General features: G+C 30.8%; 3 protein-coding genes and 1 long non-coding RNA gene across 4 annotated transcripts; 3 read left to right on the top strand and 1 right to left on the bottom strand.

Moving 5' to 3' along the window:
• Positions 1 to 282: 282 nt before the first annotated feature.
• On the top strand, positions 283 to 2377 carry LOC106751228. Its single transcript, XM_014632066.1, has 5 exons — positions 283 to 384; positions 1282 to 1369; positions 1678 to 1727; positions 1944 to 2064; positions 2132 to 2377. Exons 1-5 carry the CDS (start codon positions 334 to 336, stop codon positions 2221 to 2223), a joined length of 402 nt encoding a protein of 133 aa, XP_014487552.1. The 5' UTR covers positions 283 to 333; the 3' UTR covers positions 2224 to 2377.
• Positions 2378 to 3152: 775 nt separating this feature from the next.
• On the bottom strand, positions 3153 to 4284 carry LOC106751226. The gene is made up of 2 exons (XR_001375023.1): positions 3712 to 4284; positions 3153 to 3308 (listed from the first exon to the last, which is right to left on the bottom strand). It is a non-coding gene; the product is annotated as an uncharacterized LOC106751226 (long non-coding RNA).
• A 1693-nt stretch (positions 4285 to 5977) lies between these two features.
• LOC106751227 lies at positions 5978 to 8243 on the top strand. The gene is made up of 5 exons (XM_014632065.1): positions 5978 to 6074; positions 6797 to 6884; positions 7284 to 7333; positions 7740 to 7860; positions 7926 to 8243. The coding sequence occupies exons 1-5, from the start codon at positions 6024 to 6026 to the stop codon at positions 8015 to 8017; spliced, it is 402 nt and encodes a 133-aa protein (XP_014487551.1). The 5' UTR covers positions 5978 to 6023; the 3' UTR covers positions 8018 to 8243.
• A 3970-nt stretch (positions 8244 to 12213) lies between these two features.
• Positions 12214 to 14579, top strand: LOC106751225. Its single transcript, XM_014632064.1, has 5 exons — positions 12214 to 12338; positions 13517 to 13604; positions 13942 to 13991; positions 14127 to 14247; positions 14313 to 14579. Exons 1-5 carry the CDS (start codon positions 12297 to 12299, stop codon positions 14402 to 14404), a joined length of 393 nt encoding a protein of 130 aa, XP_014487550.1. The 5' UTR covers positions 12214 to 12296; the 3' UTR covers positions 14405 to 14579.
• Positions 14580 to 18995: the final 4416 nt, after the last annotated feature.

Below are 18995 nucleotides of genomic sequence, written 5' to 3'. Positions count from 1 at the left end.
ATAAGCTTATTTATATACCACTGTTACTTCGTAGTAACGTCAATCAGATGAAACGTGTTCAAAGATATTTATTATGGTAATCTACGTAGGATATCAACCTTCATATAACTTTTATTCTTAATTTAAATTATACCACTTTTATCTTGTGGTGACCTCAAATCATACATCAAATCACGTAGAACAGGTATAACAAGACATTACAAAAAACGTAAGTTATTATCATCACTGCCTCTCGCCTATAAATACGAACTTGCAGCTATAATGCGACAGTATATGAATAAACTCACTTACACTACACTTCGTGTTTCTTGCGACCTTCTGGAAGGATACAGAATGACGGCTTCGGTGATTATATATCCTATCGTGTGCATATTGGCCGTTATGGTAAGTCGCAAGCACTAAATAAAATATTTTGTGATCTCTCGAAATACTTTATCTTAATGAGATTAATGAGGTATCCGCTTTTTGGCAGAAAGATTGATAAAAGTTGTAGCAAGCGGTGGAAAATATATTGATCGAAATATAATGCATCGTTTTCTTAAATAAATATTTTTGAGCATAAATATCCTTTAAAATTAATCGAAACCCTTAATACATATTGTGTTATGTACGTCTTACCATTACATAACTTTGCAAAACAGCTTCATGCTTTCAATACTTGGGCAGATTGCCCTAGTATTAAGTTTTTGGGACTATGACTTCTCAGAAAAATGGCATGCTCTCAATGTTTCAGCAAAATTGTATTTTTAAGAAATTATTGCTGTACTCAGCTTTCGGACGGTTATAAATATAATATTTCGGGAAATTGTCACCCTTCTCACATTTTGTAACTTTTTTTTTCGGGATAATGCATGTGCACCTTCCAAGCTATTCGTAAAAAGACAAAAGTTATATATATACTTAAATAATAATATAATAAATAAGAGCAAGTTTTTTTCTAACCACATAATAACAAGATCTGTAGCTTATACGGCTCAGTCAGGTCTTAAATAGATTTATTCGTTAGATAGAAATCTGACCATAAATTTTACGAGCGTTGCATTTCTAGTGTAGAGTCTTTCTAGCGCCTGTTTTAAATTTTTATCAGAAAAATTAAAATAAATTTTTATGAGGATTTTAATTACGGATTTTCTCCGTTAAAATAATAATCATGAAACTTGAAATTTATTGCAAATGAAAAATTCAGTTGCATCACAAACTGACGAATACTGTGATTGCACTTAATTATTAAATCCAAATAAAACAGTTTCTATATATTTTGAATGTGATCAATCCTTTCAGACAGTAGTTCACGGTCTAGACGTAGCGCGATTACAGATGTTGTCCGAGAGCATAGTGAAGTGCAGCGAGGAATTGGGCGGGTCGCCGAGTGAGTATTAAAATTCAGTGCACAGAAAAGAATATGGTATAAAAAATAAAATAACAATCATAACAATTTCATAAATGTATATACGGAAATAACTTAAATTGAAATTCGCGATATCTTCTCCTTTGGTAAAAAAAAGATTATTCGAAATAATTAGTCATATATGTCGAGAAAATCTCAAGAATTTGGCGTTTATGATAGAGGAAGTAATGTTGTTATGCCCGATTGATCGTTGAACTGTGTTTGTTAAAGCATCTTTAAAGTATTCGAAACCTCGTAATTCAGCAATCATATTTATTACTCCTTTGTAGCTGCACCAACTGCCGAAATAATTGTATGCGCGGGGGAAAAGGATGGCAAAGTACGTATATATTTGTATTTAATGTATATTAGTTGACAAAATAACCTTAACACATGGTGTAATTAAGGTACTAAGACTACATAATAGTAACACATGCGCAGTATATTATCAGTACGTAATCGGCTCTTGCAAACTTCAAAAAGTTAGAAAAAATTGAAATTTTATCTTTTTTTTCCCACTCAAGGAATATTAAATTAGCATGTAATTTTTTTCCAGGTCTTTAACGCAAATGGTGAATACATGAAAGATGCAGCCATAAAGGCATTCGAGGATTTTGTTTCCGACGCAGACAGATTGAAAAAAGCGCAAGGGATGTACGCCCAGTGTCACGATAACGGTAATCGATTTTATTATCTCTTTGAAAAATAATTTTCGTCATTATTGAATTCTGTCTGTAAATACAGGGGTTCAAAGTGGATCCACCGGCCGAGAGCAGTCGTTGAAGATTGCCGGGTGTTCTTTGGCAATTTTGCCTCTATTGGACGCACCACAATAAAAGTGACTTGCGGATTTTCTTCCATACAATATTCTAAACGCTATCTTTACCTTTTTTCCGAGGTTTTCTGTATAACTTTATGTTTCCAGTTTGATATATTTTTGTCAAAATGTATCTTTATATTGGTAATACAATAAAATAAAGTTGAAATAAAGAGATTTTAAAAATAATCCAACAAATTCATATTAAAACGGATAATTAAACATAAGAGACTTGGTGAGAAAATCATAGCTGCCCATCTTAAACAATAAACATTGTCTTAGTGATTACCTCATTCTCAGATTTGACAACATGCTGGACTGTAAAGCAGGATTGTGTAAAATGACATCACTTTACATTCTCACAGCAGTATTCATTAAAATAATATGAATAAAAAAATGCTGCTTTAGTCTTGTCTGCAATGATTAGTAAAGCAATCATTACTTAGTTAAAAACCAATTAATTAGTGCTATGTTTTATATGGATACACTACGTTGAGTTGCACACTGGCGATGCGTTGCGTAAACTTGTACCGACACAATTCCTGCTACCAAACGTGAAATAGTTGCAATTTTACATCTCGGAAGAACTCAGCTGCATTAAAGATTCATTGAATTTATTTTTACGAAGACATCGTTATGTTATTAGTTCCAACAAACGAGACAATAACTAATTAATTCTTAGCTTATCGCTCACAGATGACTAAGGGTTATAAATAAATATATAAATAATAAATGGACAAAGTGTTCATCGAAAACATGAAACTTACGTTGTGAGTTTATGTTGATGGAAAAGGCGAATCACGTTTCAAAGGCAATTAAAGACTTCAAAATGAACAAATTTTACTGTGCGATTGATTTTCGATTAAGGGGGAAGTCTACTGTGACAAGGGAAAAAACAGGCCGATTTTCCGAATTTTTTTTCTAACAAAATATGACTCGTACATTAAATTAAATTAAACCGTCATCTTTATTATATATTCAAGTATTTGTAAAAAAATTTTCAAGTCGAAATATTCAAAATTGCCGTCGTGGCACTCCTTCAAGTGCAGGTCCGTTTTTTTTAGGTGCCCAAACGGTGTACATGAAATCTCACGTCTGGGTGATCTGAAACAAAAAACAAAATATGGTTATCATCTACATAGTATTGACTCTCGTCTGACGGAGGATTTTGTCGATAAAAAATTTTGGCGCCGAGAAAAAATTCTTGAAATTTTTTTCTATTTTTTTGCCCAAATTTGATGTTATTATTGTTTATATGTATAATTGTGTAACAATTGTTTATATTGTATAATTGTGTAACAATTACACAAAAAACGATATTAAAAAAATGCTCCGCCAGACGAGAGACACTATTCCAGAGAATATGTGGTTAAAATTTCAAGTCGATTCATTCATTAAAACTCGAGATATCGTGTACACCGTATTGAAAAACTTAGTTTCGAGAAAAACGCGTTTAAAGTTTCGGCATTAGTTTTTTCAATGAAAAAATCATTTTTAAGCTTCTTACCATTAATCGCCCATTCCTGCTTCATATAGTACACCTTCTTCTTCAAGGAAATCCTCTTCGAGTGCCGATCGCGCCGTTCTTCTTTCGATTCTCCCTTCTTTTAAAGCGTCGAACGACCGTTCGTTTGCTCGTGATATTCTGCGCTCGTCCACAGTGTTGCATAAATTGAAGGCGTTTGGTCCAATTTTGATGTTCATAACGTCCATCATTTTGAGGATACTGGAGTAGCCTTCATTGAAAATGCTCGCAGCACAATACGACGCAATATCGACGGTTTTTGCGCCGCTGAATGTTTGTTTCGGAGCTAACGATCAGATCATCTGTTGAAATCGCTTCTAACTGACTATAAAATATACCTAGTGACATCTGTTGATCGACTTGGAGTATTAGAAATGTTAGAAATTGAATTGCAAGTCATTACGTTGTACCCGCCGAACAGATAGGAATTTGCCGCAGGTACGCGTTTCGGAGCGCTTCGGTGAAAAGTCGAAATTTCAATGAAGAAAAATTTAGCCGGCTATAACACCTAATGTACCTTATTTTAGAGGGTTCAAAGTATTTTTTAAGCCAATAAAGAAAAAATTGATTTTTTGAAAATTTTATAGTAGACTTCCCTCTTAAGCGTCACTGTATTAAGACGGCCGCGATAGGATTTGGATTCTGATAGATTTATATTATTCTGATATATAATAAAAACTTATCAAAATTCCAATAAAGAAATAAGTTCTGGAAAAATCACAATCGAATTCCAAGACAGTCCTATAAAATACGACTGGATTTCCGGATTTCATTAAATTGCATGAAATTGTTCCATATAATCATCCTTTCTAAAATCGAAATAAAAAGTTGATATTCAAAATTATTTAAATCATTGTTATATCGCGTTTTTAGAATGCCAATTTTCTCTCATATTGTCATGTCGCGATTTGTATCACACGTCTCAATTACATCTGACAAATCATGACGTGAATGTCAATAGTTCGATAATTTGCGTGTTAGGGAACATAATAAATTAAAATGTTAAGAAAGGCGAAAATATGAAAAATAAGTTTTTAATCTGATAAAGAATTTTAGATTAATAAGTATTTAATTATACGAAATGTGAATTTTCCAATAATAATTAGCTAAATAGCGCACGCAAGTATCTGTACTTGTCAATATAAAAATTGTAACTACAAAATAAAGCGCACCAAAACGTACAGCATTCTCAAAAGTAACACATGAAAGATGCGGCAGCAAAATTGCTATTCGAGAAAACTTCAATCAGTCGGTACCATATTTCATATTATTCAAATCAAGTTGGCGGCTATGCATGCAATATGCTGTCTTATATAAACTTCATCATATATACCTAAATTTAATTTTGTATTGTATTAATAATAAATACAAAGTTATCGTTTCAAGCTGACAGCTACCGCGATTGCACTTGATTATTAATCCAAATATTTTCTATATACTTGGATATGATCAACCCTTTCAGACGATGGTTTACAGTCTAGACCCTGTACAACTTCGAAATATCAGCGACAATTTAGTGAAATATATTGAAAAATTAGGCGCATCGACGAGTGAGTAATAACATTCAGAACATTCGAAGGAACAAGACACAAAGAAGAAAATAGGTTTCACTTCGAACAATAATTATAACTCACATAACAATAATTTCATAAATGAACTCATATAACATTACGTTTTTCGACTTTATGCGCATAGCTGAAAGCCGTAAAGCTGAAATACGATCAGGAATCAATTCTGTTTTCTACGTTCTCGTGCTTAATATAATATATTGTTTTTATTTTTTTCCTTATTAATATATATTTTTTGGTAACAGATTTTGTATATTATTTAATATATTACTTCGTGGCAGTTGAGTCCGACAATCGATGAAGTTTTCCCTGTAATTATCAAAAAAATGTCGATAATTCATATTTTAAATAAAATCATTTAAAAGCTCGTTCCACGTTTACAGTATATGTGATATAGACATATAAATACAAAGAGATAAGAGTCCGCCATACTTAAAATGCAAAATGTAAAACGTTCCACAAATAAAAATAGTGCCACATATTATTAAATATTCAAATAAAGCAAATATTCACGTTCTTAAGTTTAATTATTCCACAGTTACCTTGCAGTGATGTAGTTTAAATAGAATATGAAAAACAACTGCTAGTATTACAAAAAACTCAAGGTAATACAATCACTGTGACTCGCCTATAAATACGAACAGATGTTTCGTCGCAAGACAGTAGAAAATTGATCGCACTTTTATTACGTTTGATATTTCTTGAGACATTTCGGAATAATTAAAAATGAAGACTTTGACGATTATGTATCATATTATATGCATATTGGCCGTTACAGTAAGTATCACGCAACGATTAAATTTCATTTTGACTCCACGAAGTATTTGTATTAATGGGTACATGATTTAAATTGTATTACACGCATTTTGCATTCGAAATGCAATTAAATTTCGACCTTTTATGCAGCAATATTTAAAAAGCAAGATAACATTTCAGATGACACATGTTGGTGATAAATTAGAAAATAAGAAATCTCATTTATATGCAAATACGCTTTGGTTATATAAAATAAGATTTTTTATTCTCCGAATATATGTTTAAAATTCTAGCAAGACTTGAGCGAGATTTTACCCATAGCCAATGTATTAAAATTATACTCTGCTCAAAGTGTGCCGATACCAAGTAAAAGAAATTATTTCTAAACAATTTCAAACAATTTCACACCCATATTGTCTTATTTATAGACATATGCCTGCAGCTTGAAAATTAAAATGACATAGAGAAACAGTTCGGATCCTTAGATAGAAACAATCTTTTTTGTTATTACACGCGAAATAACAAATATTTTGTATGTAATAAATAATAATGTAACAGGAGAGAATCTTTCTCTAACTACACTCAATAATGAAATGATTTTTGTTGGAAACAAAAAATAATAATCGAATAAATTGCTACTTTTGGCAGATAAAAAATTCGTTTCAAGCTGACAGATATCGCGATTGCACTTGATTATTAATTCATGCAATTTCTATATATTTAGATATGATCAATCCTTTCAGACGACAGTTTACAGTCTAGACTCTGTGCGACTTCGAAAGTTCAGTGACGATTTAATGAAATGTAGTGAAAAATTAGGTGCATCTACGAGTGAGTATTAAAATTTAGAATATCAAAAGAAACATGACACAAAGAAGAAAATAGGATACATTCATTTCAAACAATAATTATAACTCATTTATAACAATAATTTCATAAATGAAATTATTCATATAATATTAAGACATTATAAAACGTTGCAAAGGTATCATTAGACATATAGAACATTCGGAAGAGACCTACATTAAAATTCGAAACGTTTCTTAGTTTTTTCTAGAAAAAAATTCACTTTTCCGTATCGCTAATAATCATTCGTTTTTGTTTAGAAGCTACGTTCAAGAATTTCGCGATTGTAATAAAGAAAACAACGTTATTACAACATCCAAACGAAATTCAAAATCTCGCAATTCAGCAAACACATTTATTATTTGTGCCTGTTTATATTTACAGCCTCACTAACTGCCGAAGTACTTGTATGCGCGGTGGAAAAGGATGGCAAGGTATATTTAATTTTATATTTAATGTATACATTTAACAGGAGAACTTTAATTGTATTAATAAATTGCACATAACAGGAGATAACTGTGAAAAAAAACAAAAAAAATGTTAATTATGAAAAAACTATTTTACATGTAACACCAAGCAGCACGTAAATGTTCAAGGAACGTTCGCTTTGCGTTCACTTAGTTTAGTTATATATATTAATTAAATATATTAATTGATAAAAGATATTAATATATTAATGGGTGTTATATTGAAAGCAATTATTTTTTTTATTATTTATTATTAGTTTATTAGTGATATATAAATTAAATTTTAACTATTAACGGGAAATAGATATTAAAATTCTTCTCTTTATGTTCTTCACATACGACATATATTAATTCGCAGTATAATTTATTCCAGCTTCTGGACGATAATGGTGAATACATAAGAGATGCAGCCGTGCAAGATTTAGAAGATTTTATCTCCGACCTGAGCGTATTGAAAAGGGCTCGAGAGATGCTTACCAAGTGTTTCAACGACGGTAATGAATTTTGCTGCCTCTTGAAAAATAATATTTGCGATTACTAAATTCCGTTTCGATTGCAGGAGATCAAAGTGGATTCACCGGTCGGGAGCAGACAATGAAAATTGCCACATGCTTTGTTCCGATGGTGCTTTTCTTCAACAAGCCACATTAAGAATTATTTGCAGAATTTTTTACACTATACGAGTATGAAACGCTCATATAAATTTCTTCGCATTTCTCTGCATAACTTTACCTCTGTATAACACATTACGTTTTGTGTTGATATGTATGTAAATTTAAAATTGATGAATTTCTTTAGATGAACGACTTGAATAAAATTTATTCAAGTCATTCATCTAAAGAAACATTCTGCAAGACTAAAAAAATTTCTATGGAAAGAGACAATAAACATATCATCAAATGTATTTATATAATGACATCATTTCCGACTCGTCTTAAGGAAGTTTTCTTAAAGTCGTAAAGTCTTAAAGATTCAAAAATTCGATTTTTTTGGAGTATTTTTCGAAAGTTTATAGGTTTAAGAATACGTATAGGCTTAAAAATATCCTACAACATCATTACTGCCTGTTATGTCTTGAATATTGGTGTAAATGGCGACAAAGAAACGTTCAAGACATTTACGCACTATCCAACTCTTCACAAAAAAGTTTTAGAATTTTTCTGCTCAGTTTCATCGGTTCAATCTGCACACCATGAGAACCGAGAACGGTTTGGGATATCTTATAAACATAAGTATAGAGAATATCGTAGACGTTGGATGTCACTGCATGACGTTCGACTTGAGTGATTGATTGACGATTCGATGAAATTAAACAGCGTCGAGTGCGGTTCGAGGATGGTTGGATAACACCTAGCCGTCTACAAATACTCAGGACGAGAATAACATCGCGCACATATAGGCTATTATAATGAATCCATATATATTTCTTCCCTTTCTGCTTTGATATTTGTTTCCACAATATCTGTGTCAAGTTGTGATGATGCAAATCAGATGATTTGTATGGCTAAAAATAGCTAGTATAAAATTAAAATCCGTTCACACCACTGAGAAAAGTTTATAAATATCTGGCCGCAACTTCGATGTAACACATTTTCCGACAAAATTCTCGCAGAGAACTTCCTCGGGCATATTAAAGGACTCAGAATGAAGACTTTTGTGATTATTATGGGTGTGCTGGCTGTAACGTTAAGTACCAAGTAACGACTGTGAATACTTTTGTGAGCTCACAAAATTCTCGTAATATTGCGATGATTCTCTTAATATTAATATTATTTCATTTCTTATTAAATACATGGATTACATTTTATCAAACTTGTTTTTGCATTACCTGTTAATCTTTTTTGCGTTAAATATGACGTTTTTTGTAAGAGTACTCGAAGAGCGAGACGATAATACATGTGTTAATGTTAAACCTTGTTCAAAATGATGAATCCTTACAGATGGTGGTTTACAGTAGCGATAACGTACGATTGAAAAAGTTCCACCAGAACATCAAGAACTGTAACGAAGAATTAGGATCATCGGATGTGTATAAAAATTGAAAACAGACAAATCTAACAGGAAAAATATAAAAAATAATTGTCGTTATAATAATGATTTCTTAATTGAATAGTCGTTGAAAAACTAAATAAGTCGGACGTCTCTTATTTTCTGTCATATAATCACTTATCGTTCTATATTGTTAATAATATTTTTCATACTTTTCCTTAGGAGTATCTATTTAATATTCCCTGTATATTATTTGATTTTTATCTATAAACTTGTGTGTGTATGTTAACCATTTAATAAAATACAATTATCTTAAATAAAAATTTAATAAATGCAGTTATATTTAATTTGATAAAATGAAGTTGTCTTGTACAAACATCCAAAGTAGCTAGACAAATCCCGATTGAAGAAAGTTTTAAATCAAAATATGTGTGTTTCCTTACACCCAAACAAAAAATAACTTTATAAAGTTATGAGTTATTTGCAAATCTGCTTATTAAAAAATCCGAATGAAAAAATTATTTGTTTTTCTCGATTGCTCATGTTGCACGAGTAATATTTATCTCATTCATAATATTAAAGAAAATTTATTCAAATTCAAGTTCGTTATTAACCCATTTGCATCCGTAAGCAGAACATTCCGCGCATGACGATCGTCTCCTATCACCGAGCGCGGAATATTCCGCGAGCCGCGACTTTTTTTTATCACCGCTCGCGGAATATTCCGCATATGACATAGTTCACTGCATGACGTTCGACTTTAGTGATAGTGAGAGTGACCATAGTTCAGTTATATATGAATATATATTATTACCAACCAGCCAATAATATATATTCATATATTAGGGGGACCGGAAAGTAATGTCGCTTTCTTAAGTTAAATTCACACAACTACATTTTTAACAAGTTTTTATTTCTAATCAACAATATATTCACCTTCGTTATCAACAACCTTTTGCCATCTAGTATACAAATTTTAAATGCCGAAGCGGTAAAAATCAATCAAATCAAATATCGACATGCGCAGAAACGACATTACTTTCCGGTCCCCCTAATATATTCAATAATACATATTCATTTTGTACGAATGCATGTTGATAAGTTGCTCACGTAGTGTAGTGCGTCAGCGAATCGCCGCTTTTTTCTGATATCAGACGTATAATTGTTGCAATCTTATGCCGCAAAAAAACTCAATCGCGATAGAAATATGAGATTTATGTTTACGAAGAAAACACGTGAAATATGGGATTTATGTTTTCAAAGAAAACGTGATTACGCAATTAACTTTGACAAGCTAAGCAATTATCTAGCTAAGCAATTATCTTTTAATATTATTAAAATATATGTCGCAAGGATCAAGATAAGTTCACGGAAAAGGCACTCGATAAGAATATAAAACTCATGTTAACAGAACAATATGTAAACAGTAATCATGTTTCAAAGATAACATTACAAATTGGTTGATGGGTGAAGTTTATTTTTACGGTTCAATCTTTGATTAAACGTGATATCTGAATCGGTACTACCACAGCACGATTCAAATTTTCTTTCTTCAAGATACAGCTTTGTGAGGACAATCCGCCAAATTGAACTGCTTATTTATTATTAAGTTATATGTGTGCTATCTTCATTAGCTATTCAGCTTAATTACCGTCTCTACATATGTGTATTCTAATAGATGTAAATATGTATATTATTCATATCACATATATTTTATTTAAAATGTGGCGAAGAATAATTTTAACATAAATTCTACTAGATATTGTATGGATATCAAAAAGATTTGTTAGAAATATTGATTTTATTTGTTAAATATAGTTTTGTGATAATTCTACAAATTATTTTGCTATGATAACAAATTAGTTCTTAAACAGTCATCGAAACGTTTTCATTACATCATGTGTGCAATTTAGTTATACAAGCAAAATATTAGAAATGCCTGCAATATTAAGAAGACACATTTTTGCTGAAGGAACAATTCATCTTGACCATGTGGGCGAAGTAAATTGTGCTGTAATAACAAAATATGTTTACTGAACAAGCAACACATTTTGTTTATATCAGAGAAACAACTATTCTATATTATAAAAGCAACGCTAATATATTCGCAATGTAACTTTTTTTAATTTCCTTAGAGATAAATCAGTGCAAAAAGAATATAACAAAAGAAAAGTTAATCAAGATTAAATTTTTGATAATAATAATAATAATAATAATACAGAAAGTTATTTTAACAATGCAAAGAGCGACCGCAAAATCAATGGTTTTCTCGCCGTTTTTAATCTCGCGATTTTGGAACTGAATTGGGTGCCAAATGATATGATGAGACACCAATCACAAAGAATTTTCAAGTTAAGCTGAGAATTGATTTAAGAGATAGAGAGGTCAAAGTAATCCAAAATGGTTAAAGTATCAGTCCATAGACTTTGAAGCATAAATTTTTATGTCAGTCCGATCATTTAAAATGCTTCTGAGGATAAATTCATTCAGAAAAATATTTTCATTTTATCCACAACATTGTTTCTACTCTAATAACTCACAAATTCGATTGTGCTAATTAAATTTTGTCGCTATCGCTAGGAACATGTACCAACAACAACGGTTTTTCTACAATTACACTATTTTTCTGCAATTAATCTATCAAGCTGTTATTCTCTTTTATAAGCGAGAAATAATTGTTATACGTTTTCCGGGTATCCATATGTATCTTGTTTTTCTTTCATATTTTTCTTGTTTTTGCAATATCGACTTTATCCTTAAGCAATGTAAATCCGGTCGCTTAAGGAAATAACTAATTTAACTACTTATACGATGTTCTCCCGTTTTCCATGTAAGTCGCTTATAAATACGTGACTTGTCTGTTCAACGCAGCAGTATATCGCAAGTCGAAATATATCTATTACGTTCTATTACGTTCTTACACGTACTTCAAAAATCTAACATGAAGACTGCGATGATTATTATAAGTGTGCTGACTATTACGGTAAGTAGTGAGCAAAAAACGAAATTTATGAATTCATGTAACAGTGACGGTAATTCGGTAATTATTATCAGTATTATTGTTACCTTATTTTAATAAATACATAGCTTATTTCATTATATGTACTTTGGTTCTTATGTTAATTGAGACATTTCGTACAGCAGAACACAAAGAGTAATTCGACAGTTATAGTGTGGATCTTATGCCTTGCACAGTTTCACAAGTCAATGTCCTTATTTCTAAAACATTTAAATATATTCTAGAAATGTTGTTTAACCCTTTGGGGACCACTTTTGCCTGTTAGAGATATTTAGTAACTGAACTTATTACAGATCTATTTAGTAACTGAATTTATTGAGCGGTGCTTCTAGAACCTTGTTTATTAATTTATAATATTCAATTTAGTCCATGAAGCCCTTAGAGCACTGGGACACAGAAGTCTCAGTGGTAATTTTTTATGGGTTGTTTTTATCCCAATGGCAATTAATGTAAATAAAACAACTGAACTATAAAATTTTATTAATCGGTAAAAACAAATTATAATTATTCTTTTAAGTAAGTTAAACAGTATCATACTGTATATAATACATAAACTATAACTTTATGTATGATACGATGTAAAACAAAACTTTATAAAATATAAAAACTTAAGAAAAACAAAAACAGAAACTATAATTCTTTTATGCAATTTGCACAGTATTGTACTCTATGAAATATAACAATGGTTCGAGAAATACCAGTTCGTTCGTTTTAAATGTAATTCTGGTTTAAAATATACCTAGTAGAATACAATATATAATGATTGGGACACCAATGTCTCTGTGGTCTCCAAAGGGTTAACATCTTGTCTTTATGGACATCGGATATTTTCAGATTATGGATTCAATTGATAACAAAGTGTTGAAATTCGTATTTAAATTCGCGAGATAATTAAAACTAAAACCGTATATAAGTAATAATGCACTAAGCTGATTTTTAACTATTTGTACTTATGTAATTTTCTCCTTTGGAGATGCAACATAGTATTCCATCATGAAACTTGCCACTTCTTGTAATCAAAAAATTCATTCGAGTTAATAATCGACGGATACCGCGGTTGCACGCGATCATTGAATCAAAACGAGACAATTTTTAATTATTATTGATTAATTTTTATACGTTCTGATGACAAACCTTTTCAGGCGATGGCGTACGGTTTCAACGTCGAAAGGGTACGACAAGTCAACGAGAACTTCTTGAAGTGCAGCAGTGAATTGGGCCAGTCGGCGGGTGAATATTAAAATCATTTTAGATTTAACAAATATACAATCAAAAATAATCAAAAATAAAATAACTGATGGTTGTAACAATTATTTCATAATTGAACAATCTGAGGTGGATTGAGTTTACCTATGCAATGTTCCATATTTTTTTTAAGAAAACGCTTATTATTTTGTATTATTAACAATATTTCGTATATACTTAGAAACTACATGCACGAGTTTTGCATTTTTGATAAAGACAACGACAACGTTTCTGTAGCTAACTGATTCACATTAAATAGAATATTCTCAAAAATACAATATATCGCTATCGAATCATTATATCTGTAATAAATACGTTACAGATAACCCCACTGTCGAAGTGTTCCAATGCGCCATAGTCAAGGGTGGCAGGGTAAATATATTAAACTTTAAATCAATTTGAGCGTCGACGACTATGTCCTACATTCGATTGTATAGATTGGTCTTCAGCTGGAGAAACTCTATTTCACGGGTTAGAATACAAAATAATTGATTTAATCTGTTATAGGTTTTGGACGCGAATGGTTTGTACAAAAAAGAGGACACCTTAAAGATATTTGAAGATATTATCTCTGACACGAGCAAACTTGAACAGGCGCGAAATGTGTTCACTAAGTGCTACGATGAAGGTACTTAATCTTAATTTCATTTTAAAAATAATTTTTTAATTATCGAATCCTTCCTTTAATTGCAGCGATTCAAAACGGTAGTACTGGTGATGAACAGACGATAAAAATTACCACGTGCAGTCTGCCAATTATTCCCCTCTTCGACAAACCAAATTAAAAATGAATAATAAATATTATTCTAAAATCATTGTACTAAACAATTTCTTTATATTATTTTGCTATCATATTCTCTGATCTCTGACCTTATCTATACATTACATAATTATTCTCTGTTGAATTTTATGTTTGTAACAATGATTGAATAAAATGACGTTAATTTACAAAACATTTAACCAATCTTCATCAGTGAAAGGAGAGTAAAAGGAAAAAATAATCGCACGAATTGGTATGTGATAAGTTAGGCTCGCTTGAGAAATGTCGTAAACTTGATTGAAAAGGTATTACTTAAACGTATACGTTATTTACAAAATTGCTTACATAATATTTACCAGATACAAACTAAAATTTATCCTTCAAACATGATACTGATTTTATCCTTATTACAGAAAAAAATGATTTTAAGTTGTTCAATATCAAGTTTATATATTATTAATCAAAGTCAACAATTATTTAACGTTTTATAATATTATACATAATTAAATTTATTAACGTAAAACGATAAAGTGTATTTGCGGAATATGTAGTTTTAAACATTTGTTATAAACACTATAACCGTTACAGTTATTATGTTTATATGAAAATATTATAGAATAGGTTTGCACATATATAAGCGTTGTTGTAATCATATTTCGAGAAAAATCTTGATTTGGTTAATAATTCATTTAAACAATTCCTTCGAAGACAGTGTCACAAATAATCCCGATAAGCAAAGTGATTTCAAATCTACTATTTCACTACTTCTGTGACGAAAAATCTCAAATTAGTAAATGAGTTCATTAGTAACATGAAACTCACGTTCATAAAATAATACTTGTTTTATTGATTTCATTTTCTCGTCTTATTTTAATTTCTGCAAGAGTAGTATTAAGTCACGCATTTTAGCAACGAAAATCATCTAAATTGTAGCGAAATTTAACCAACATAGACACAGATATATAACGTATCTGTGTATTTACGAATCACATAAATAAACTGTTCACCTTCAACGCGAGACAGTCAACGATTAAAACTTCTAGCGCCGAAGCAATTTACTTTCGTGGATATACCAAAAGGATTCAAGATGAAGACTTTGCTAATTATTACGGGTGTGTTGGCTATTACGGTAAGTGACAAATAACGAGCGAAATTCTTTGTAAATGTACGAAATTCTTGGAATACACATTTCGGTGTTATTATTAACATTATTATCTTATTCTAACGAGTACTTGGTTTACATCTCACTGCACGCATTTTGCATTTGAAACTCGTATTAATTTAATATTTAATTTTAGCAGTACACAAAGCGACAACTTTGATGTTAATATGATAACTTACAGATAGTGCATTATTACGACATTAAATTTTCTTTATACGCATTCTTAGATCGCGGAATAAGTAAATAAGAAACTTGAAGTTTAAATTTGAAATGTGACAAAAAATTGAATCCCTAAATTAATAGTAATGCGACATGACATTTTTTCTTTGAATATTCGTGCTTATGTTATACTTCTCTGTATGGAACTCTATTACGATAGACGATAGTAGGTGAATATTGTTATTAATTGTAAAATAAACTACATCTTGAAAGCAAAAGATCCTTTCCATAATAAGTCGGATACCGTGATAGCACACGACTGTTAAGATATAATGAAAAATTTGTTATATGTTTTGATGTGGTCAATTCCCTTAGACGGCGGTTTCCGGCTACAGCCCCAGACGCGCACGAATATTTGGCGAACATCTTTATCATGCTAAAAACGAAGACCCTGCGCAAGTGAATACGAGTAAGTATTAAAATTCATTGCTAAATAATTGCTCATTGCTAAAAAAAACTAAAGGAACATGTTTAGAGAAATTTTAAAATTACGAATTATAATGATCTAAGCAAACAAATAAATACAATGTAAGTTAGAAAACCGGCTTAGAGAATTTAAGATTTAGTCTTCAATAGGACGCCAGCAAAAAATTGCGGCAAACATATATAATAAACACGGTAATAGGCACTCGAGCTCTCTTCCTTTTGTAATTTGTTTTGAAAGGGGAATTCTATTATCGGAACAAATCGACACTAGAGTATCAAGAAAGCATCAAAGTTATAACCAACCAAATTTGATTGATGTAATTACTAATGTTTTAATTTGTTAATAGTACTATTAAATATTGTGTCGTATAATTTCTCTCAAAAGAATCATTAATATAATTACATATAATGTAATTTACCCTTGGTCCTCGCTCACGNTCTCTCTCTCTCTCTCTCTCTCTCTCTCTCTCTCTCTCTCTCTCTCTCTCTCTCTTTTTCTCTCTCTTTCTCCCTCAAGCAAGTCTCGCGACAGTGGGCGAATTTTCTTTCAAAATATATAATTGAACTTACAAAATAAAATAATTGTTTTGTTAAAACAATTATTTCATAATTAAGCAATTAGAACGATTATAATGTTCCAAATATGGGATGATTTCAGATTCACGATATCTCATTATTTTGTCAAACACGTATTTATCTTGCCTTTATATTGTTAATAATTATTTATCTGTCTAGTAACTATTCAATAGTTTCTCATTTCTGATAGAGAAAGCGAGGATGTTGCATTTGCCGATAAATTCATGTTAGTTATACCATTCTAACAGAAAAGGATATCTTAATTGCATTATAACATGTATATTTTTTATGCTGCAGATGAATATGCAAGATGGATGCCGATGCGCACGGCTGCTGTACGGGCATTAAGATGGGAAGGACGGGTGAGTATATTTTAAAGTTTCACACTCGCACGCACGCACGCAACATGCATGCACAATATTCATTCGGGTCTGACATTATCCGGATTCCCGATTATTCGGATAGCAGATAAATATGACGCTATGGATTACTCGGATTACCCGAATAGTGCAGATTTGAGTTTGCAGGATCAGAACCGATTTCGAATACCTGGATAATCTGATATGTAATTACTTGGGAGCACATTAGTATATTTATATTTAATATATATTTTCATCGACAAAATAACCTTAACATGCAGGGTAATTAAGTTACAAGTATGTTTTAAACATACGCGTTTATTTTCTTAGACATTAACATAAAGCTATCCCAGTGGCAGATTATTAATTTAATATATTCTGCATAAAAAGTATACCGTAATAACACTGACTTAATTATAATCATAAAATATACGTATTATTACTTGTATTATTTTCTGTCATTTTCTCTTTCTCTCCCCCCTCCACCACTTTCACACAACACACGCACGCACGCACGCACGCACGCTCTCTCTCTCTCTCTCTCTCTCTCTCTCTCTCTCTCTCTCTCTCTCTCTTTTTCTATTAGCTATATATTTAATTTTTACTTATAAAATATAAAAAGTTCAAAATAAAAAATAAGTTACTTAAACCTGCAAGAAAACATACAAAACATTCGATTTTATTCGGTATAGGTTTTCGACCACGACGGTGGGTTAATGAAAGAAGAAGCTTTGAAATTAATTGATGATTGTATCGGACCTCCGTCATTAGTGGAAGAAGCAAAGCAGATGTTCAATGCGTGCTACGATGAAGGTATTCGTTTTTATAAGAGATAATGAAAGAAAAGATTTTGTAACAATATTCTTCAAAATAGTTTAAACATCTTAAAAAAATTTTTACAATTTCCGGATCCTCTTTAGTTGTAGCACCCACAGACGAAGTTGTCACCGGCCATGTGCGGAAGTATCAAATTGCAAGTTGCATTGCAGCCATTGTGGATAAATTTATGCTACAACACAAACCAGGTCCAAAATAAAAGCGAATTCAGATTTCCTCCATACGATATACGAAGTGATACTTTATGTTTTTGTTTTTTGGATTCGTTGTATAATTTTTTTTCAGTATCATTTCATCTTTTTCTTTTGGATTATACATCAGTATTAATAATTCTATAAAATATAATTGTCTTAAAGATCCATTTGTCGAGACTAAACGAATTCCTACCAAAGAGAGCGAATAATATGAGAAATATAATATGAAAAGTTTAGCAAGATATGTTTGGATCTGAATCATCTCAAACTCACTGAAAAAATTATCTTTTAAGAATTTGAATTATTCAAAAGCGTGCGTAAAGACAGTAACGAGAATTTCTCGTAATGAAAGGACTATACATTATTCACATTATTTATTTCATCTGCAACTTTGTGGGAAATTTGTTCGAAGACAAATTTAATATTATTCGAATTCTCACGTATTGTTTCAACTTTCTTTGATAAATATAAAGTAATTTCATTGCTAATTAATTACGCAGCGTTATTTAAATGTTCCAATATAACTTGACATATTACGTAAACAATAATGTTTAACAGCAACGTTATTATCGTTAAAATCTATAGGAATATCAATAATGAAATATACAATGCGATTATTTATATATTATTTCTTAGCATTTCGTAAAAGAATACGCATATCTAATTATTTTATATCATATTTGTTTAAATTATTCATGTTAAATTAACTATTTTACATTTAAGACAAAAATAACTGCCATATATGAAGAAATAATTTAAATGAGTCTTTCTTTTCGATATTTCGTCCTCGGTTTTGCAATATATAATGAAGCAGAAACCAATTATATTAGGAATATGAATAAA

This window comes from Dinoponera quadriceps, unplaced genomic scaffold (assembly GCF_001313825.1).
Source record: "Dinoponera quadriceps isolate SergipeBrazil2010 unplaced genomic scaffold, ASM131382v1 scaffold9952, whole genome shotgun sequence".
Classification (NCBI taxonomy): Eukaryota; Metazoa; Arthropoda; class Insecta; order Hymenoptera; family Formicidae; genus Dinoponera; species Dinoponera quadriceps.
The sequence above is the reverse complement of the archived record's forward strand: the minus strand, read 5'-3'. Positions and strand labels throughout refer to the sequence as shown.

Excerpts from the sequence above, each read along its gene's own strand:
- LOC106751225 (XM_014632064.1), top strand. The coding sequence starts at position 12,297 with ATGAAGACTGCGATGATTATTATAAGTGTGCTGACTATTACG. Across the intron at positions 12,339-13,516 it reads TAAGTGTGCTGACTATTACG|GCGATGGCGTACGGTTTCAA; the intron begins GTAAGTAGTGAG and ends AAACCTTTTCAG. Across the intron at positions 13,605-13,941 it reads TGAATTGGGCCAGTCGGCGG|ATAACCCCACTGTCGAAGTG; the intron begins GTGAATATTAAA and ends AATACGTTACAG.
- LOC106751227 (XM_014632065.1), top strand. The coding sequence starts at position 6,024 with ATGAAGACTTTGACGATTATGTATCATATTATATGCATATTGGCCGTT. Across the intron at positions 7,334-7,739 it reads CGGTGGAAAAGGATGGCAAG|CTTCTGGACGATAATGGTGA; the intron begins GTATATTTAATT and ends AATTTATTCCAG. Across the intron at positions 7,861-7,925 it reads TACCAAGTGTTTCAACGACG|GAGATCAAAGTGGATTCACC; the intron begins GTAATGAATTTT and ends TTTCGATTGCAG.
- LOC106751228 (XM_014632066.1), top strand. The coding sequence starts at position 334 with ATGACGGCTTCGGTGATTATATATCCTATCGTGTGCATATTGGCCGTT. Across the intron at positions 1,370-1,677 it reads GGAATTGGGCGGGTCGCCGA|CTGCACCAACTGCCGAAATA; the intron begins GTGAGTATTAAA and ends ACTCCTTTGTAG. Across the intron at positions 1,728-1,943 it reads CGGGGGAAAAGGATGGCAAA|GTCTTTAACGCAAATGGTGA; the intron begins GTACGTATATAT and ends ATTTTTTTCCAG.